The following is a 20,373-nucleotide window of genomic DNA, read 5'->3' as shown; positions in this document are numbered from 1 at the left end:
CAAGTTGGATCCCGAACGTCGAACGGCCGGGGCTTATATACACGAGCAATCGCGCAGCGCAGGCAAGGCTGTGAGTAATGGCTGAAGCGAGAGGCTGAACACCAGAATAATTGGAAATAGCCGCAGCACTGAAGCAGTATTACTGGAGCCAAGCCTGGAAATCGTTCTGCCCTTGCCGCGGCCCGTAAGCTTGGCACCCATTCTCTTTGGGTCATTTTGGAGTTGTTTAAAAATGGACCCACATTCTCTTGGCCACAAGAATCACCGCAAACAGCCCATGTCCACAGAAAATAGGATGAAGATATATAATATTGTAGACAAATAATTGAAAAAGTACGACACGGGCGGTAGAGTACAGATGCGACAACAAGGACAAAACACACAAGCTGCTAGGGCGGCGCATGATCCAGGAAGTAAGATAGATGTTATGGAGGGAGGCGAGTCCGTCGTGACCAGAAAGAGAAAAGTATAGTCGAGCGCACCCACAGCTTCAGAGCTCGTCGTCGCTGATCTCCTCGCCTCGCTTTTTCCGTGCCATGCGCTCCTTCTTGAGCTGAAGACAAATCGACATGTCAGCACTCATCACTTGCAGGAAACGAAGGTAAACGACCACGAACCTTGCGCGCCTCAGCAGACGTGATCTTCTTCTGCTTCTTGTTCTCGATCTTGTTGCCCATGGCATCGTACGTGTCCTCCTCCGGGCCATCCTTCTTGTCGATGCGAGGGCCAGCGCCCTGACCCTCAACCCAGTTGTGACCAGACGCCTCGAGGCGGCCATCGCGCATTGCCCACACCTCCTTGCAGATCGACTCGGAGAAATCGCGATTGTGAGTGATGATAAGGACACCACCCTCAAAGACCTTGAGGGCCTCGATGAGGGCAGCGAGCGATTCACGATCGAGATAGTCTGAAAGCGGAGGTCACATTAGCTGAAGACAGACTGCGCGAGGAAGAGATGACGTACTTGTCGGCTCATCCAGGCAGATGACGTGCGGACGGCGCCATGTAGCAGCGCCGAGGACAATCTTCACCTTTTGACCACCGGAAAGACCACGCATGGTGTTGTGCGAGACAAATTCGGGCTCGAGACCGAAGTCGGCGAAGTGCTGCTCGATCTCCCGACGGACGAGGGGGCGGAGCAGGCCGAGGCGCTGGGCCTCGCGGGTGTCAACCTCGATGACTTTCTATAAATTGAGGACAGCAGGGTCAGCGGAATGAGCATGAGAGCAGGATCCGCGCGCTAAAACCGAGACTCGCCTTTTCGAAACCACGCTTGACAAGCTCATCGCGTGGCAGCCAGATGTTCTCCGACGAACTGAGACCCTTGAACGACACCTCGTACTCATACGACTGCTTCAACTTCTTGCGCGCCACAATCTCGTCGATGAGACGCTTCTGGCCCTCGACGATAACGAGCGACCCGTCCTTCATCTTCTGCTGCTCCTCATCAGAGATCTGCCGGTTCGCCTTGGACATCTCTTCCAGATCCTCGCCCGTCTGGTACCGCCAGAGCATGTACTCCAAAGGCGTCTTGTCGAGGTGGTGATCAATGTGGTGGAAAGCGTGTTGGGCGACATAGCCGATGACCAAGTTTGGGTGCTTCCACACCTCACCACCCTTGTTGGCCTCCATCTCGCCAGTGAGCAACTTGACGAGCGTGGATTTGCCGGAGCCATTAGGGCCAAGGACAGCGACACGGGATGAGAGGGAGACTTGCAACGTGATGTCGTACAGCTGCTGAACGGGCTGAGATGGGTACTGGTAGCCGACGCTGCGCATCTTGAGCAGCGACTTCTCCTTTGTTTTGACACCCTCGAGCAAGGGAGGGTTGGGGAGCTTGAAGCGGTAGTCCTCAGCTGCCTCGAGAGTGTAGTACGACTTGGCCTCAGGAACTTGCTTGACGAAGGCCTCGAGGTTGCCCCTGTAGCGGCGCAGCTTGAAGCGGTTCAAGTGAAGGACGTCGGTGATGGTATTGTTGAGGAACCCAGAGTCGTGCGAGACGATGATCGAAGTGCAGTGGGTAAGGCCAGTGAGGTAATTTTCGAGCCAGGCAACGTTGACGACATCCAAATGGTTAGTCGGCTCATCGAGCAAGAGGATATCAGCCTTGAAGAGCATCGCACGAGCGAGAGCGAGCTTCATCTTCCAACCGCCGGAAAGACTGCCGATGGCGTGCTGCTGCCTCTCGTCGCTGAACCCAACGGAAGCGAGGGTCTCAACGACTTCCGTCTTGTCAGCGAGGATACGCTCATCGGAAAGGATGAACTGGAGAACAGAAGTATCCTCCTCGCTACCATCGATGTCGTGCTCGACGTAGAAGGTGCGGACCTCGTCGGGGGACGGGAAGCCCTCGACTTGACTGTAATTGACAAAGGGTCAACCAAAAGGGTTATTTACAACAGAAGGATGTGCTGCTCACCCGTTCGTGATCGCGCGCATCAAAGTCGACTTTCCTGTGCCGTTCTTACCGCAAAGACCATAGCGGTGACCGCGCTTGAGACGGAGCGTCGCCGTGTTCAACAAGATCTTGGCACCGTACGCAAGGGAGAACTGGCAGTTGCACAGATCCTCGCCCTCCTCCTCGTCTTCGAGCGCCTCGCCTTCGTCGGTGCCCTCTGTGGCCGAGTGAACCACCCACTCGCGCGCAATGGTGACGGGCTCGGGAGACTGAGCGAGGAAGGCGAGGTAGAGCGCCAGCGTGTCCCAATCTGGGACATCGAAGTTCTTCGCGTTGGCAAGGTTGGCTGCAAGGCGCGAGGCGTAGATGGTGACCTCATCGGCGACGGACGGAACCGGGTTAGCACCGGCCTTCTTGTAGATCGAGATGAGCGAGTGCGCGAGCTGGCCCGATTCGGCCTGCTTCAGTGGCGGAAGGTCCGAGCCGTCGCCCGTCGGGACCTCGCCAACCTGGCGGAGCGTCGCGATCGCCCGACCGACGACACTGCGGGCCTCGGGATCGCCGATGGTGGTCTCGACCTTGAGAAGGCCGGGGAGGAGTTTTGGAAGGAACGGTCTGACGGTCACGGGCGAGTCGACCAATTTGGCCATGTTGTCGACAATGCTGCATCGAGCATCGAGCATCAGCGCGTGATCAACCACATGCCATGGGTAGACTTACACAGCAACCTTGCGCTTCGTCGCCGTAAGTTTCTCGGAAAGGCCTCGGGCAAGAAGGGGAACCATGAGAGAAAGAGTAGGAGAATCCACTTCGGAAACGAAGGTGGTGGCAGAGAGGAGCTGGATCGTATTCGGCACCTCTTCGACCGGATTAATCAGGGCTTTGATAAGAGCAGGAATGAAGCGTTCAATATCCTTGTTGGACACCAGAGCGGTGGCCTTCGTGAGCGACTCGCGCGCGGCCTTCTTCACATCCGCCTTGGTATCCCAGATCGCCTCAGAAAGGACGGGGACGATCTCGGGCATCAACTTGGCAGTCTGAACCGGCGCGCTCTCGACGAGCTGGTCGAGGATCGCGAGCGACCCGGTCTTGACCTGCCACTTTCCGGCGGTCTTGATCTCATGAAGAAGGGCAGGAAGCAGAAGTCCAGTGCCCCATGGGCTCGCCTTGGCTACGTACGTCCGGACCGCGTCGACGGCCGCCGTCCTCACGGCAGGCATCTTATCGGCAAAGGCCTCGAGCAGAGCGGCATAGAGACCCGAGTCAATGAAGGATGGCTCGAGCGCCTGGACGGCCGTGTTGACAACGATAGCGATGACTTCCGCAGCGCCTTCGCGTGCGGCGGGAGACTTCTTGTCGGCGAGGGCCTTAATGACCAAGTCGGTGAAGCCAGTGGACCTCAGAGCTGACGCGCCATCTTTCAGGGCGAGAGCAGCAACGGCCTCAGAGGCGCTCTTGCGCGCAGCTTTGTCGGCGGCAAAGAGGGCAACGGCATCAACCTGGCCATGGGCGGCGGCCTTGAGGGAAGCAGGGGAGGGGATAGTAGTAACAGGGGCGGTGGTGGTGGCAGCTGGCATTTCTGGTATCTGAGCAGAGGCGTTCAGCCGTTGTCACCAAGCATACGTGCCAACAACAAGCGACAGACCTTGGAAAACGTGACGGGTAAAATTCGTTGAGGGCGAGTTGCACACACAAAGGCGACAAGGACAAAGAAGGCTTCTAAGTCTATGAGATGGCCGAGTACTGTGAGGAGGGACAGATAAGCAGACGACGGGGAGCTTTATAGGGTCGGGCACGCACCTCTAAGAGAAAATGAGGGAAAGGGGAGGACGCAAGATGGGAACGTTGCGATTTCACAGATCCCTCGCTTATGAAGGGCGCACAGCCACCGTGCGCGTCCAAATGCGGGGAAACTTACCCCACAAGGCACTCCTCCCCCGCACGTCCGGCCGCTCCCGCCCAAACAACCGTCCACACAAGCATCCGATAAAGACAACTCCATGCGCCCAAACACCTGCTCCAGTTCGATCTGGCCAATGAAAGTTACGTCCGCAGACGGCGTAGCGCTCATGCGCTTCCCCCCTCCCAGGCCTTGTTCAATCCGGCAAAGTACAGCAGCACGAACTGCTGGAAAAAGATCGCCGAGGCCATGTACATGTGTCTTTGCCAGCAGGGCGCCCATCACGAACAGCCGATGGGAACCCTGTGCGGGCAGAACACGTACATAGCCACCGTCCAGTGCAGCCGGAGGGCGTGTAAAGATGTCAACAACTGCTTTGCCCCGAAGATGTCGGTCAGCATGCCCAAATAGGATTATCGATACGCAAAGAAGCATGCCACGTACCTCGAAGATACAAAGGATGAAAGCCGCGAGGACAGACCACAGTACAAACACGATGGAGGAACTAGTTGAGCCGATTACACCTGATGTCCCCAAAACGTTCTCCAACGTCATATTCCACAGCACCTCCGAAAGCATCCACAGACGAAGGTACGATGCCGTGTGTGATATGCCTTCCAGCCAGAATTCGATGGAGGTGATGACCTGATAAATCACAAAATCAAGCTGTTCATCCAAGCGAGATTATCATTTCATCGGCCGTGAAGTGTCAAATTAAAGTCGATGATCACTTACACGCTGCCGATTCATTTTTCTTCGTCCTCATTTTCTAGACAGTCACGACGCCTGCCCGTATCCTCACGATGCTCCACACCATGATCGAGGCCTAGGTGGCCTTAACACTAGATTATCTCCATCTCCTCTCGTCGCATATAGGACTTCACTCAACGATTGGGAATGGCATGCGGACGTTGAAACCGCAATCCACGTGATGATTTGCCCGGCATAGAACATTGACGGAACCCTGAAGACCGATTGTGCTTCAGAATTCGGGGAACGAGTCAAAGCGATCTACAAAAACCTCGCTGAGGATCAACTGAAGCACCCATCGGAAGAAACACGTACATGAAACAGTATCAAGATCGATCGACGTCTTCATCGTGCAAGATGATGTGACGATGAGGAAGAGCGTGTCTCAATCGTGCCAAAATGGAACCAATTCTAGAGGATGATCATCCCTACTGGCCCTAGCGGTTACTCGGTGAGTCACACTATCTTAGAGGGTCAGCCAGTGCGGATCGAGATCATTCAATGAGAGGGTATCCCCATGAGTCGCAGCGATACTTATATCGTGCAGTTCGACGGATTACTGATGTCCACGAGGTCATGACGAAAGTGAGATGTCCCGGTCAACATCTCTCAACTTCACATCACGAACCGGTACGCACTTACAGCTGGGCCACGTTAGACCACGGCATCACAGTTGTGTGCATGATCGTTGGGAAGTCTCTACGTGCAATGAATAGTCTGCGCGGTCTAGTTCCAACTTCTGCGCTATCTTCGAATGACGTCTTGATGCATGACTGCCCGACTTCTGTCAACATGTGTGAAGAAATTGAGTTGCATCTCACCTTGTAGAAGATCATACACAAATATCCCGCCCAAGGCTCAGGGTATGTACTTCAGCCTTGATCGATAATGCAGCTATATGAAGGGTATCTTGTACGTTCCTTCTTAGATTCAGCAACTGGATCCCAGACGGAGAGGATGGGGATCATCGAGGGTTATTGTCAGCTCAGCCTTCCAAAAACAGACAACTTCAGCATGGTGAGTATCACCACCGAAATCGCAGAGGACGACTAAGCCCGAGCTCTGACGGCGGACGACGAAGTGTGTCTCCTGGCGTGCACCTCCTGGCCATCTGCTTTGTTCTGCGGTCTGCCTTCGTCAGGGGTGGGCCTCGCTCAAAGTGACTCATGGCCTTACAGAACAAGGTAGCGTATAGGAGTGAGATGGCAAAGTAATCGCAATATTTTATGACGAACCCATTGCATGTTGGCCAGGCGTAATGGACGTTAATTCTCAAACACGTTGTCCGCCCTTAATTAGCAGACAGACTGCAGGATCTGACGCGGCACACGGTGACGACGCGAGCGAGGCGCATAATTCACGCTTGGCATCTGGCCGGTGTGCCTGCGGGAGTAAGCTCGTCAGGATCACATTGTTTCGACAAACAACGTGACGAACATACGGCGAGCGCTGCGCGCACTCGTGTTTTCATGCCACAATTTTTGCTGTATATTTTCAGGCCACATGTCGAATGCTCTTTATTGCGTTTTTGCTCCCGTTGGTGGGCGATTCTCCAAAAGAATGGGATTTGAAACTTGAAAGTAGTCAAAGCCAGGAGCAAATACTCGCGCAGGCACGTTATGTGGACGTGCAAGGAAAAGGCTTGACGATGTGAGTGAGCTTGCTCAAGTTTGTTACCCTCGTATTGTTTTTGGACAGGATGAGCAGCCAAGAGCGGAGGGAAGATGACATCATGGAGTTAAATGGAGACTTGTAGGAGAAGATTACTCACAACGTCGCTGGCTTTTGATTCTCCCTCACCGTTCGCATCCACCCCTCCTTCTTCCTGCATCGGGTGGTTCTTCATCACCGTTCGGAACCTTCACGTCTGGATGCAGGAGCGAGGGCGCGGTATCATGGAGCAACTCGCAGACGATATCGAGTACAAAGGCGGCCATGGCGACGTGTGCAATAGCAACAGGGCACATGTGATGTTCTCAGAGAGGAGAGCTTGAGCTACTGGGAGTAAGATGGTGTGGGGTTGCGTCGCGTTGCAAATATTGTCATGGAAATCAAGGGGGTGTGGGTGAGACAAGATACAACGACATACGGCATGAAACCCTGGAGGAGGCCTTGAGCGTTATATGTCTCCCGTGTAACTTCAGTCATGGAGGCTGTCTCAAGTCATATTCTCTAGCTAGAGGGCACAGCGTCTTATGTCTTCCAGGTCTACCGAGCTGCAGATTAAAATGTGGGTCTGCGGAACCTAATGACGAGGAAAACAATGCATAGACTCATACTCATGTTCGAGGTGATCCTGATAGAGACTGGCCCACGACCATCTTCTGTGTCTAGGGATTAGGGTCAGCAATGGAGACTACTTAGGGCTGGCCTGCCTGGTCAGGTTTTGTCGTGTAAGAAAATCTAGCGAATGTAATCTAGGAATGATGCTGACGCTTGCGTGATCCGTTTTCCGCGAGTAGAAAAGGTGTAAAACTACCTGATTAGGGCCAGTTTAAGTCCGGACGACAACCCAAAAGCCTGCGGAATCCAGACAAACAGCGAAGAGCCGTGCTCCGAGTCGCATCATCGCCAGAAACTCTCTCCATCTACAAGTCTTCCACCGCCATGGGCACCCCTGTGGTCAATGAATATCCTAGCTTATTCCGTTCGTATCTCTACGTTTCGAACCATCTCTAGGTGACTGAACTAGCCCCCATATCAGGCTCTGAGACTATGAGCTTGGTGCAACTATTCGTACCAACAGAAGTTGCCCATGACACGGTCGCTGAGCTTGGGGAACTCGGAAACATGCAGTTCAAGGATGTAAGATTAGGACTGTTGGAATCACGTTATATGCAGCTAATGATGAGCTGCACAGCTGAACCCCAACGTCAATCCCTTCCAACGATCATTCATAGGCGAGATTCGTCGCATCGACGAGATGGCTCGTCGCGTTCGTTTTTTCTCCACTCAAATCGAGAGGGAAAAAGACAAGATACCCGTGCGCCCGCTGTATGATTCGGCGCCTCTCATCACCGTTGGTCCGCGAGCAGCTCAAACAATGGACGGCTTAGATGTTACATTTACCGAGCACGAGTCGAGGCTAGTACAGATGAATGAGAGCTACGAGCTGCTTAGTGGTCGATTGAGGGAGCTGGTTGAGGCTAGGCATGTTCTGAGGGAGACAGCTGTATTCTTTGACAGGGTAAAACACGCTCACAAAAACACAAGGAATCGCCTCATAGCTAACTCTTTCTTACAGGCTGAAAGCAACCAGTCTGATATCAGGACCTCATTCGACGACAGCTCGGCACCCTTGTTGCAGCACGATGACCGCGAGAACCAGTTCTCCATATCAACTGTCCAGTTTGACCTCGAGTAAGTGGTTCTCGCCTTGAGTCGTCATCTTATCCCAAGCGTCTTTTTCAGGTTTGTTGCTGGCACGATTGATCGCGCTCGTGTTCCTACATTTGAGCGCGTGCTTTGGCGCGTGCTCCGTGGTAATCTTTACATGAACCATACCGACATTGCCGAGCCCTTCGTGGATGCTGCGAGTGGTGTCGAGACTCGAAAGAATGTCTTTATCATCTTTGCTCATGGAGACGCTCTCCTCGCCAAGATTCGCAAGGTTGCCGAGTCTATGGGCGCTACACTCTACCCCATCGATGCCAACGCGGACAAGCGCGTTGAGTCCTTACGCGAAGTCAACGGCCGCATTGAAGATCTCGAAATGGTGTTGTACAACACTGGATCTACAAGGAGAGAGGAACTGTTGAGGATTGGAGAGAGCCTGGCCAGCTGGCAAGATGTCGTGAGGAAGGAGAAGATGATCTACGAGACGTTGAACCTGTTCAACTATGATCTGAGGCGGAAAACGTTAATTGCAGAGGGATGGTGCCCATCAAGGGATATCACTATCATTCAGCTGGCTCTACGCCATGCAACTGTATGGAACCCTTTCGTTAATTTCCCTTAACTACTAACAACGGACTTAGGAGGAGTCGGGGACCACCGTCCCGCCAATTCTGCATGAGTTGCGCACCAATAAGACTCCGCCGACTTTCCAGCGCACCAATAAATTCACGGAGGGCTTCCAGACCATCATGGACAGCTATGGTATCGCCACTTATCAAGAGGTCAATCCGGGTCTATTTGCTGTCATCACCTTCCCGTTTTTGTTCGCTGTGATGTTCGGTGATATCGGGCATGGCGCCATCATCTTCTTCGCTGCACTGATAATGATCCTCAACGAGCGAAAGATGGCCAGAGCTGACCTTGGCGAAATTTTCGGCACCTTCTTTTAGTGAGTCGTCAGCACGAACCTTTTTTTCCTGTGAAGCTCATCGTCGATGTCTAGTGGTCGTTACATCATCCTCCTCATGGGACTGTTCTCAATCTACACCGGCTTCATCTACAACGATGTTTTCTCCAAGACTTTGCATCTCTTCAATTCGGGATGGACCATCCCTGAGGGCGCTAATGGTACCGTTACCGCTCGAGCCAATGGGCGCGTCTACCCTTTTGGCTTAGATCCTGGTTGGCACGGTGCCGATAACGGCCTCATCTTCACTAATTCCTACAAAATGAAAATGTCGATCGTTCTTGGCGTCATTCATGTGTGTAATCGTTCTACCTGGTAATCGAGTTGATGCTGAGGCCTCTTGTCACAGATGACCTTCGCTCTTTGTCTCCAAGTCCCAAATCACATTCGCTTCAAGCGCCCTCTCGATATCTACACCAACTTCATTCCGCAAATGCTTTTCCTCCAATCAATCTTTGGCTACCTAGTCGTTTGCATCTTGTACAAATGGACGATTGACTGGAGTCAAAGCTCAACTGCCCCTCCATCTTTGTTGAACATGCTCATTTCCATGTTCCTTTCCCCTGGCTCTATAGAGCCGGGTACACAGCTGTACGCTGGCCAGAGTATCATTCAGACTGTGCTATTATTACTCGCATTTGTTTGCGTGCCATGGATGCTTGTCGTGAAGCCGTACGTGCAATGGAAGGAGATGAAGAAGATCCAGAATCAGGGCTACGTAGGCCTCGCCCATGGTGATGGACCACAGGAGAATATGGGTAGGCGGAGCGATGATCTAGAAGGCGAGGAAGAAGGAAATGGGCGAGCTATCGCAGAGGAGATGGATGAGGAGCATGTAAGTATTTTCACTTACTTTGAACTTGGCGTTTAATGACGCATTTAATTCTCTTCTAGGAACAGCATGATTTTAGTGAGGTCGTGATTCATCAAGTCATCCATACCATCGAGTTTTGTCTGGGGTGTATCTCACACACGGCGTCGTATCTTCGTCTGTGGGCGCTTTCACTTGCACATGCGCAGCTTTCCGAAGTGTTGTGGAATATGACGTTGGGAGGCGTTTTGGGAATGGAGGGCGTCATCGGCTGGATTGCTTTTGGGCTCGTGCTCGTGTTGTGGTTCATTCTAACAGTTTTCATCCTGTGTATTATGGAGGTGCGTTTCTAGCTTCTTGGCTCTGCGGTAGCGTCATCCAGGAGCGCTCATTCTCGTCGTTTCTGCCAAAGGGATTGTCGGCTTTCCTCCATGCGCTCCGGTTACACTGGGTGGAGGCTAACAGTAAACACTACGAAGCAGGCGGCTATGTACGTGCTCCGCTTTACATTTCTAGCGAGGATGCATACTGAATGTGTTGGCTTTCTCTTCACAGCAATTCACACCATTAAGCTTTGCCGGGTTGAATGAAGAATAGGCATGAGTAGTAAACCTGTATGTGCTCCGTCGTACTCGTGACCTGCTTACTTTTCCTCTTGTCACTTTCTTTCGATACTGTGTACCCCACTACATTATTCTTGGTCACGTCCTGCGGACTGATGCTATCCAAAGTGATAACCATAGACTGAGGGAGAATCAGCGCTCTAGGCAGTCATTTATGAACGGTATCAATCGCTGACATCACACTGCGCTGATTTTACTAAGGCCCAAGTCTAGTCATATCTCTGTCTAGCTATCCACCAGCCCGTGAATGCGCTTGGAATCCATTTACCTGCCCACGCCAGTGCCCATAAAATGCACTGCATAGTGGCTGTCTACGACCTCCTGATTTCGTTCATCGCTCTGTGCGCTAGGGACGTATATGAAGGAGCAGGATATGATCTTGTTCACTCACTCCTAAAACAATGTGGTCCTAACAGGCTTGCTTCCGCAGACACACCTCCCAGACGCCGAGCGTGCGCTCGCATCATCACCATATGCCGCATCAGGTCCTGAGCAAATATCGGGTCTGTGAATGAGTGTATCGACGGCTGGCCAATGTGCAACGGGTTTGTAAAGAAAGACTTCGATCCGTTTGCGACCTCACTCTGCCTTTCTAATTACATTGTATGAGTCACTTCAAGTGAGTCTCGTCCCCATTTGTCGTCAGAGGTTGATGCTAAATGCAAGTGCTCACTGTAGCCACAGGAATCGAAAAATGATCACGTGGCTAGGTTCAAACGGCGTTTACCAAAAGAGCGGACGGTCGCCGTCACAATCCAGTATTCTAGTACGTCCTCGATCCCAGCCAGTGGCATTCTCAGAACCTCCTGGTCTGCTCTTGACTTTCTAACATGACTTCACACAGAATCCCCGGCGCACAACGTTGCGATGAAAGTATCCAATGCGCCAAACGGATACGCTCTACTCGCTGAAGAGACTGAGAACGACTTTCACGGACCTATGCCTATCACAGAATTCTTTGACGCTTTCATGAAGACGAAGGATGACAAGAAACCTCCCAAGCGTGCCACCCAAATCTTCAAGAGCATACCTAGGGTCGGAAAATTTGAGGATCACTTTGTACGTATATATTCTCCTTTGTTATTAGAGACCGATGTTGATTATATCGTATTCACAGAAAGATGCTGTCGAGGCATCTGGAATTTGCCAGAAGCTGAAATTTGTCAACACGACCGACGATCTGGATGCAGACTTCAAACGCAAGCCAGACATGGTTGCTTACAAGAGATCTCTGCAAGGCGGTGATGTAACTGACTTTGAGCTGATGGAACTGTGCATCGAGCGCAAGCCAGAGGCTAAGGACCCATTCAAAGATCTCGCTCCCAGTGCGACCTCTGGCGATACACACACATTCTTGAGCCGCTCGCAGGCGGCGACCAAGAATCGAGGCCAAATCTGTTCATATGCAGGCTTGCAGCTCTCGGCGCAAAACCGGTTCTTCCTGTTCACTGTGGTCTTGCTTGGTGACTATGTTCGCTTCATTCGATGGGATCGCGCGGGAGCTATTGTGACTGAACGAGTCAACTGGAGGAGAGATCCTACTCATCTGATTATGTTCCTTTGGAGGTTCAACCGTTTCAATGACGTGCAACGTGGACGCGATACGTCACTCACAAAGCCCATGGCGAGAGACATCAAGAGGGCGAAGAAAGCATTTGACGAACGAGCCAAGTTTCTGACTAGGCTCCTAGGCGAGGACGAAGAGACGGCTCAATGCCTCTACTCGTCCGATGCCACCTTCCACCAGTTTTGTATCACGGACGATGACACATACCGGAAACACTATTTCATCGCATCCAAACCTCATTGGCAGAGCGGCAGCCCGTTTGGGAGAGCCACAGACGGGTACATTGCATATGACATCACGCGACAGAAACTTGTGTATCTGAAGAACAGCTGGCGGTACTTGGAGGATGGGATCGAGAAGGAAGGAGCGACCTATCGACACCTCGAACGATCAGGTGTGACCGGGATCCCGACGCTGATCTGTTCTCAAGACATTCTGGGTCAAGACACGCGGACGCACGAGTACAGTTCAAAAGAGTGGTTCTGCAAGACTACGAATCTTCCGAGGCGACACAGGCTCCATCGGTTAGTTTTGGGGGACATCGGACGGCCCTTGAGCCAATTTAGATCGTCAAAAGAGCTCGCTAGCGCTACGTGCGATGGGATGAAAGGTAAGTCGACGATGTCTTTGACACCTCGCATGCTTACCAACGTCTTTCTGTGCAGCACACGATCTGGCATTTAGATTGGCACGCGTGCGACATGGGGATCTCAGTGACGGCAACATTTTGATATCTGATTCAGGCAAGGGAATCTTGATTGACTGGGATCTAGCTATGAGGTTGCCAAGCGAGGATAATCAAAGGGTTGACACGCAAGGGCCGCAGGGACCGACGACGAAGTGGCAAACGGTGCGTCATAAGATAGCCATGTAACTCGCCTCAAAAACTGAACTCCTGTTTGCAGGGAACTTGGCAATTCATCTCGGCGGCCCGGCTCATGGATCCTGACAGCACGCGCCATGAACTTCGTGATGAGTTGGAATCTGGTCTTCACGTCTTGCTATACACCAGTGTCCGCTATAGAGCCAGCCATCTTCCTAAGCAAGAATGTGATGACCTCAAGGTAGCCTTTATTCAGCATTTCGACAGCAGATCCGACACCGTCCAGGGGCGAACATCCGGAGGAATTGGTAAAAAACAGTTTTTCCAGCCATCTGGGAGTATCGCCTTTTCTCAAGATAGCCTTGAAAAGTTCCTCAGCGAGCCGCATGCTATCCTCGTCGAGACACTTAGAAGATTGTTTGTTCCCCTTTATAGCTCAGAAAGACAGTTAAAGCTTATCCCTAGCATGGAGCAATCTCGGGACGCTGCCCTCGAAGTCCTCAAGACTTCGGATCGGTTCATAGAGATCATCGAGCAGCACCTCGAGATGGACGGATGGATGGAGAATGATGTCAGCGATGAGCTGCGTGGCTGTGATCGTTTCTTTACGGAAGCACGAGGCCTGATATTTGCGGCGCAGCGTAGCTCGTTGTTGAGGGCTAACATAAAGCGCGGTAGTGGCTCTGCAGGTGTAGCTAATGCGACGCTAGCATCCCTTCCCCCTATGGCCGAGTCCAGTGGGGAAGACTAGTACGCTTGGTAATTTGGTATGCTAGTTTTCCACCACAACTTACGATTTATGCTTTTCGATCCCTCCTCCATGTATAGTATGTGATTATATGCATTACATCCTGTGTTTCACCAATATGCCCTTCCCTGAGCTTTCTAATGTCAATCCTGTCTCGTTAGCCAACAGCCATCGGGCACCTGCGCCGTACTCTACAGCAACGCGTTCGTATTTTCGAAGCACCAGGCAGGGACGGCATCAAGTTGCCTCAGGAATTCCAAGCGGCAGGCAGACGTTGTGATCACTTGTTATGATGAACAGATGTTTGAAGAATTGGAGAGTCGTGGCAGATGAAGGACCTGCAGATCAAATTCTAGCACTGTACTTATCTGAAGAGATTTGTGCCTTACTGCTGTCAATGGAGATCGAGTGACAATAGACATCATCGGTTGCCCGGCTTGGAAGAGCTGCACGGTAATCCTGTGGAGATTTTGCGTCTACGCAGCCGCAGACAAACAAAGCACAACGCCCAACATATATCTATAAGATTACTAGTATCATGAACAAGTCCATAAAACAACCTACACAAATCAAGCTATTCAACTGATTTCGCGCACGCGACTGACATGATCCATCAGCACTCGTTCCATCTTAACCGCCCCCTTATAATAGATGGTATCCTCGGGGTTGTATACCTTAGCGTTCTCGAACACCAGCTGAGCGTCTACAATGAACGAGTCGAGATCCGCATATTGCCCCGTCTCGAGTTTGTGCTCCATGGTAGAGAAATCTGCACGAAACGGCCGACGTGAGCAGGATTGGTCGACCATAATGGTAGTAGAACGGACCCATCGGATTTTGAATCACATCGTAGTAATCCGGCACCTCCTGAGCGTTGACAGGTTCCTTGAAGGGCCAGGCCTGAGGGTGGGCCTGCAGGTCTGACAGGATAGATTCCATTGCGCTGCGCTCAAAATTCTTAGTCGAGGGGCGTGCACTGCAATGGCGTGAGTGACTGACAGAACACATCCGAAACAAGATACACGCACGGAACATTCATATTGGGTATCCACCCGCTCTCCCCTGTTGCTCGTCAGTTGCCCCGCAACAGAAAAAGAAGTCAGTACACTAACTCAAACCTGGCACGTCCTTGGGATCGATGACGAGCCCTTCCCCTTTCCCATCCTGAAACTGTGGCAGCCCCTCGTACACAATATGACTCTTCGACATCTGCCTGATCTTTGCCAAGATCGCTTCCCTCTGCTGTGCTACGATCTCTTTCGTGGCGAGGTAATCGACCTTTCGTAGCATCGTGCATTGCATGATCGTTCCACCCTCGTAGTCCTTGATATAACCTGCCCATATGGCCCGATCAAGCGTGATGTTCTTTGAGAAACCTTGCTTCTTGAAATATCCAACTGCGAAGTTATCTGCGTATGTCAGAAAATGCATCATGTCGGGGTAGGTCCGTCGAATATGAGCTTTGAAATGATCCATTAGCAGGGCACCGTAGCCCTGTGAGATGTGTCTTCAGCTTTTACTCAGATGAGAGTACGATCGAACGACAAACCTTGACTTGATCTGCTGATGCCGTCGCAAAAAAAACGATCTCGGCGAAGCCGCGATGGGTGAACGGACGGTAGCAAATACCGCCCACGACTTTATATCCTCGTTTGCAAATGGCGAGACATTTCGAGTTGGAGTCGTAAACCAGCCGAGCAATGTATTCGCGGGGCATTACAGGTAATTGTTTCTGAAAAAGCGTCTTCAGGTTCGTCAAAATGACGAACGATCGTGGCTGTCCATCATTCTCGATAGGTAGGATCTTGATCACACCCTTTCGCAGCTCCTTTGCCGAGATTTTCTCTGGTTTCAGGGGAGGCTATAAGAGAACGTCAGTGTGAAGGAGGATGGTCCATGAGGAGACTCACAGAGATCGTAGCGGCACTGGCTGTGTCGACGGTTACGCCTGTTGCTAACAGATCCAGCTGCCCTTCGTCTAGTTGGTCTTCCATTTTGACCGGTGGCTCATGTCCATTCAGCTGCGAAAACTCCCCGTTCATCTCTGCTTGTTGTTCGCCTGTGGGTGGCGGTATTGACGCCGGAGCGGTCTGTGCTTTTGACTTCATACTCGATGTCTTCTTGCCGCTGCGTCTTCCATGCGGACGAGTGCCGTTGCTGGAAACGTGTGTCCCCACCATTCGGGATGCAAGGGGCCTGTTCTCGTCTTCGTCGTCTTCTGCGTCGCTCAATGAAGATGAGGAAATACGTCGTCTCTTTGCGGGTGGCTGTAAGAGTTCCTCGTCAAGCTGCGAAGAGACCGATGAAGGTGGTAGTTTGTCTGCGGAAGAAAGGGCTGTAAAGTGATACATGCTCAGCCGAGTTAGATGCGCATCGAACAACGGAACGCAGCCACAGTTGCTGAGAGTGTGTGCCTCGTGGCGATTGCGGGGAACTTACCGGGTGACGCCACTGCTTCTGTCAGGGGACTCGCGGCGGGCTCGGGCAGTTTGAATTGTGATCGGAGAGTTTCCATTTCTGCGTCTGTGTAGTCAAAATCCAGCAGATTCCCGCTGGCCTGTGTACAGATGGATTACAGGGACGATGAATGCTCGCAAGACATTGCACAAAAGTCATTCAAACTCCGCACCTGATGCACGGACGCGAAGGTTTGCGAAAATCCGCCTTAAATTGCTCCAGAAGCAGGCCAATCAAGCCACGGATCACGCACCTCCAATCGTTGCTCGAGACGCACAGCAATCTCCGCCCGACGCCCAAACTCTTCTCTGCCCAGTTTGTCCGGGTCCGCACCATGCTCTTTCGCGTCATGCCCGCAAGAACACTGATGGAGGTATTCCGTGGGACCATCCTCGTCGTCCGAATCATACTCTACAAGGTTGGACAAGGAATTCTCCGGCTGTTTCGGTAGGTCGTCGCGAACCACATCAGACCCGTGTGGAGGCCGGAGCCCCAAGCAACAACCCTCGCAAATCTCGCACGGGACGTAGCGCGAAATTTTCGTCGATGTAGACGCTTCGGGGAGCGAAGCTAAGTCATTGGAGGCGGGATAGAGTAACTTCATGGTCAAAGTGGTAGAGTCACGGCTTGAGTTATCAAACGGGAGAACTGTTCAAACGTCGGCTCCTGGTGTCACACGTGGTTATCTTATGTGCCTCTTCAGCGATTTGCTTCCGCTTCCGACTTCGCACAGTCTTCGCACTCCACACTTCCTCTGGGAACGTACTAGAGGCCTCTCTTCAGCATCGCGCTCGTTCTCTCTATATTCTACTAACAGCAAAAATTCTAGCAATCGCTGTAGACATCATCTCCACTCAAGGGGCTGCACGATACCAGCGACTCCATAAGCAGATTAGCTGGAATGAGGACTCGCAAGGATGTTTTCTGGATTCAGCTCAGGATGCGGATCATACGTCAGCGAAGAAATCTGTGCTGGGCTGACGTCTGTGCCATTCCCCGAAGGCCGGCCAGGGCTTTGTGTGATCCTGATTCTCTTGTTCACTGCGTCGTTCTCAGCATCTGGTCCCACCGGCCTCTTTTCCAGCGCAGCCATGGGCCTCATAAGCTCCTCTACCGCGAGAGGGAGACCGTTGTACAGATCGACGTTAAAGCCCACACACCGTAGACTGAAGCACGGGACGCTCCACTCGCCCGTCTCGTAGCGCCGTTTCATAGTCATTTGAGCCGGTAACGACGCGCTTTGATCTGGAGGCAGGCCGGCACTCGCTACTTGCCGACAGTGTATCACTTTTGTCTGTTAGAAAAATAGGTATCAGCATCAAGCAAGGGCTGAGTCGAACAGACTATCTCGTTTAAAGTCATCCACTCTGACAACTTCATCTCGCTTCCCGGCATAAACGCGCATAGGTATTTCCCTAAGTACATCCACTACAAATCATCGTTGAAATTTTACAGTAGGGCCACATATTTCGAAGTGCGCTCACCATGTTTGGTGTACTCTCGATCACCAGGTCAACCGGCTCGTTTTCCCGTACTTGTGCTGTTGGATAAAACCAGTGTCCATGCATCCCACATTCTTCTACGCGAAGGGGCATGCAGATCGGCGGACGACGAATGAAGTGGATATCGCTGGGCTCATGCACGTTCATCTTCACCTTCAATGCACGTGAAGAGATACACACCTCTGCATTGATGGTCTATCGCCGCTGAGCTTTACATGACAGTTCGATGCATATGAGTTGAAATATGTGGAATGAAGAGAAAGCTACAACTAAACTCCTCAATACGCACCATGAGCGACACCTTCGGACCAAGCACGTCCAACAGTGTCTCCGGAAGCTGGACAGGCTTGATGCCCTCAAGAAACACAGGATCAATGAATGAAACAGGCGTGAATTTCCTCGACCTCGGCCCTCCTACTTTGATCAGCCTCCGCAGCCAGAGCATTACATTGACCATAGAAGTCCTCGATCTAGAGACGCGTTTCTGATAAACACCACTCAGGCTTAGATGCAGAGCACCACACCTACTGTTTGAGCGCCTCGTTCTGCGCCTCCAGATCGGCGACCTTTCTGACCGTCTCTGTCCTTTCCTTCTCGAAACGCACAACTTCTTCCCGCCACTTGTCCTTTTGCTGCTGCGCCTTCACGACTGTCTTGGTCAACTCTTTTTCGTGGGCAGCCCGGGCGCGACTTTCTGACTTCAATTGAGATACGAGCGTCTTTAGGCTCTTCTGCTCCTGCTGGAGCTCGTTCCTATCAGGCTGCGTAAAGAGGTGTCGCTGTATCAGACACACAGTCACTGCCTTGTCAGAATCCCGGCACGAAGCTTCAGAAGAGGAGAATGTGATGCATATGCGAACCTTGAGCAGATCAAGCTCGTTCTTCGCATCTTGATACTTCTTTACCCAGAACTCGATCATTTCAGGCGCGTAAAACGCGTCGATGGATATTCTGTTACGCGCAGATACGGAGGCAAGTGGAGACTGATCAGATTCGTTATTTCGGCTAGGGCCGGTATGGTCCTCCACGGTGGCCGCCATGTCAGTAATTTTGAAAATCAAAGAGTCTCAATAGAGGAAAGCAAGGAAAGAAACACAAGATGCAGATTCAACTTCGAGGTGATCAACGCAGTGGACAGTACTAGTGTTCGAAGGTTGAGAATCCAAACACCGGCACTGGAAATCACCCCGAATTTTCCCCAGGGGATGTTGCAGATATATGGCAAATATATCTGAAATATATCCGCAATATCTCGTCCGCGGAATATATCCCAAATATCCTGATGTCGAACCAAAGTGACAGCTGACTAATCTTTTTTCTACAGACATGTGACAGGGGCGTGTCATTGGACGCCTCAAAATTTCTTCCAAGTCGTCCTACGCTAGTCATCTCCTCGTTGCCTGTACCTCGTTATCCCTCAATAAACCCTCGTTTTTTCACATATGCATACAGGCTGGAGAGAAGCAGACACCCGATATGACCCTTGCCCTTGTGAACAGTGCAGCACGCACAATCCTCCAATGCACCAGCTCTGCCGTACGATCCACCGACACCTCCAACAACAAGGGATTCTTCAACGCAATGCCCAAGGGTATACATCCACCATATTTATTGTCCCTCAGAAGCAAGGACATGAAGAATCAGAGGCCCCCGCTCATCTAGACACGAGGCAGGAGGTTTTCGGGGCATACGAGGGAGGCGAGACATGGACCACCCTCGGTGGGTTTTCTCCTCCTCAACAAATGTTTCTGTCTCTTCATTTCATCAATGCTCACATTTGAACAGATTTTATTGATGATGAGGATAAAGGAGCATGCATATATGCGCTCCCATAGGTCTCAGACACCGGTACTGACCCACATACACTGCCCAGCATGTTCCCATCACCCTCGTGGCTTGACGACGACGACGCATCCACTCTAGACAACAACGCATCCACTCTAGATGACAACGCATCTCTCTTAGACAACAATGATGCTGGTCATTTCTCTCACTCTGGTACTTGCTCACTTGCTCCATCAGCATCTGACTTGGATTTGGACCCCTGTGGTCTTCTTGGCACTCCAGAGCCCACTCTATCCCTTTCTGATGATGAGGAGCCAATACCTGAGCTCAAAAACAACCCTCAGTATCAGACTAGCGAGGAACTATTCGAGTGTTTCTTAGACTCAGGCTCAGAGCATCTCGATGACAACAACTCAAACCCCCCGGCATTTGACAAAGATCCTGCCATTTGCAATGCCTACATCACGGCATATCTCCTTACTGCGTGTCACAGATCCACGCAAGAAGCCATAAAAGCCTACTTGGATGCTGAGCACGAGATGCTACTGTTTATGCAAAGGAGGACTGGGCTTGAGATGCCTGGTCTCGACACTATGGCATGGACACTCTTGACCTTGGAATGACGGCTGCGTATTGATGCCAATGAATACATAGTATACTATTTTCTCTGTGATGTTTGCTGGGCATGACACACGCCGAACACTTT

General features: G+C 51.7%; 7 protein-coding genes across 7 annotated transcripts; 3 read left to right on the top strand and 4 right to left on the bottom strand.

The window, feature by feature from the left end:
* Positions 1-208: 208 nt before the first annotated feature.
* Positions 209-4,213, bottom strand: HETIRDRAFT_154589 (ABC transporter). Its single transcript, XM_009543910.1, has 8 exons — positions 4,199-4,213; positions 4,044-4,141; positions 3,119-3,984; positions 2,420-3,061; positions 1,258-2,359; positions 965-1,184; positions 618-907; positions 209-553 (listed from the first exon to the last, which is right to left on the bottom strand). The coding sequence occupies exons 3-8, from the start codon at positions 3,973-3,975 to the stop codon at positions 491-493; spliced, it is 3,174 nt and encodes a 1,057-aa protein (XP_009542205.1). The 5' UTR covers positions 3,976-3,984; positions 4,044-4,141; positions 4,199-4,213; the 3' UTR covers positions 209-490.
* Positions 4,214-7,655: 3,442 nt separating this feature from the next.
* On the top strand, positions 7,656-10,903 carry HETIRDRAFT_61031 (vacuolar H+-ATPase V0 sector, subunit A; the record flags this gene model as incomplete). Its single annotated transcript, XM_009543566.1, has 11 exons — positions 7,656-7,695; positions 7,753-7,853; positions 7,909-8,235; positions 8,293-8,408; positions 8,460-8,976; positions 9,026-9,333; positions 9,388-9,646; positions 9,701-10,186; positions 10,246-10,503; positions 10,575-10,652; positions 10,718-10,903. The coding sequence occupies 11 exons, from the start codon at positions 7,656-7,658 to the stop codon at positions 10,757-10,759; spliced, it is 2,532 nt and encodes an 843-aa protein (XP_009541861.1). The 3' UTR covers positions 10,760-10,903.
* Positions 10,904-11,652: 749 nt separating this feature from the next.
* Positions 11,653-13,926, top strand: HETIRDRAFT_309534 (uncharacterized protein; the record flags this gene model as incomplete). The annotated part of the gene is made up of 4 exons (XM_009543909.1): positions 11,653-11,844; positions 11,903-12,962; positions 13,018-13,202; positions 13,258-13,926. The coding sequence occupies 4 exons, from the start codon at positions 11,653-11,655 to the stop codon at positions 13,924-13,926; spliced, it is 2,106 nt and encodes a 701-aa protein (XP_009542204.1).
* A 436-nt stretch (positions 13,927-14,362) lies between these two features.
* On the bottom strand, positions 14,363-16,305 carry HETIRDRAFT_438227 (uncharacterized protein). Its single transcript, XM_009543908.1, has 6 exons — positions 15,834-16,305; positions 15,473-15,784; positions 15,036-15,417; positions 14,952-14,985; positions 14,751-14,899; positions 14,363-14,692 (listed from the first exon to the last, which is right to left on the bottom strand). The coding sequence occupies exons 1-6, from the start codon at positions 16,272-16,274 to the stop codon at positions 14,502-14,504; spliced, it is 1,509 nt and encodes a 502-aa protein (XP_009542203.1). The 5' UTR covers positions 16,275-16,305; the 3' UTR covers positions 14,363-14,501.
* HETIRDRAFT_309678 (uncharacterized protein) lies at positions 16,286-16,984 on the bottom strand (the record flags this gene model as incomplete). The annotated part of the gene is made up of 2 exons (XM_009543907.1): positions 16,286-16,480; positions 16,634-16,984. 2 exons carry the CDS (start codon positions 16,982-16,984, stop codon positions 16,286-16,288), a joined length of 546 nt encoding a protein of 181 aa, XP_009542202.1.
* Positions 16,985-17,272: 288 nt separating this feature from the next.
* Positions 17,273-18,922, bottom strand: HETIRDRAFT_168444 (uncharacterized protein; the record flags this gene model as incomplete). Its single annotated transcript, XM_009543906.1, has 6 exons — positions 17,273-17,674; positions 17,725-17,808; positions 17,865-18,009; positions 18,063-18,091; positions 18,172-18,352; positions 18,411-18,922. 6 exons carry the CDS (start codon positions 18,920-18,922, stop codon positions 17,273-17,275), a joined length of 1,353 nt encoding a protein of 450 aa, XP_009542201.1.
* An 834-nt stretch (positions 18,923-19,756) lies between these two features.
* HETIRDRAFT_424665 (uncharacterized protein) lies at positions 19,757-20,290 on the top strand (the record flags this gene model as incomplete). Its single annotated transcript, XM_009543905.1, has 1 exon — positions 19,757-20,290. One exon carries the CDS (start codon positions 19,757-19,759, stop codon positions 20,288-20,290), a length of 534 nt encoding a protein of 177 aa, XP_009542200.1.
* Between the last annotated feature and the right edge of the window lie 83 nt (positions 20,291-20,373).

The sequence above is a fragment of the Heterobasidion irregulare genome (assembly GCF_000320585.1).
Source record: "Heterobasidion irregulare TC 32-1 unplaced genomic scaffold scaffold_02, whole genome shotgun sequence".
NCBI lineage: Eukaryota > Fungi > Basidiomycota > Agaricomycetes > Russulales > Bondarzewiaceae > Heterobasidion > Heterobasidion irregulare.
Note: the sequence above shows the minus strand (reverse complement) of the source record. Positions and strands in the feature narration are given on the sequence as shown.

Coding starts and splice junctions, on each gene's coding strand:
- HETIRDRAFT_438227 (XM_009543908.1), bottom strand. CDS start 16,274: ATGTATCACTTTACAGCCCTTTCTTCCGCAGACAAACTACCACCTTCA. Junction 15,785..15,833: donor CCAGTGCCGCTACGATCTCT/GTGAGTCTCCTC, acceptor GTTCTCTTATAG/CCTCCCCTGAAACCAGAGAA. Junction 15,418..15,472: donor CATCAGCAGATCAAGTCAAG/GTTTGTCGTTCG, acceptor CACATCTCACAG/GGCTACGGTGCCCTGCTAAT.
- HETIRDRAFT_154589 (XM_009543910.1), bottom strand. CDS start 3,975: ATGCCAGCTGCCACCACCACCGCCCCTGTTACTACTATCCCCTCCCCT. Junction 1,185..1,257: donor TCAAGCGTGGTTTCGAAAAG/GCGAGTCTCGGT, acceptor CTCAATTTATAG/AAAGTCATCGAGGTTGACAC. Junction 554..617: donor CGTCTGCTGAGGCGCGCAAG/GTTCGTGGTCGT, acceptor ATTTGTCTTCAG/CTCAAGAAGGAGCGCATGGC.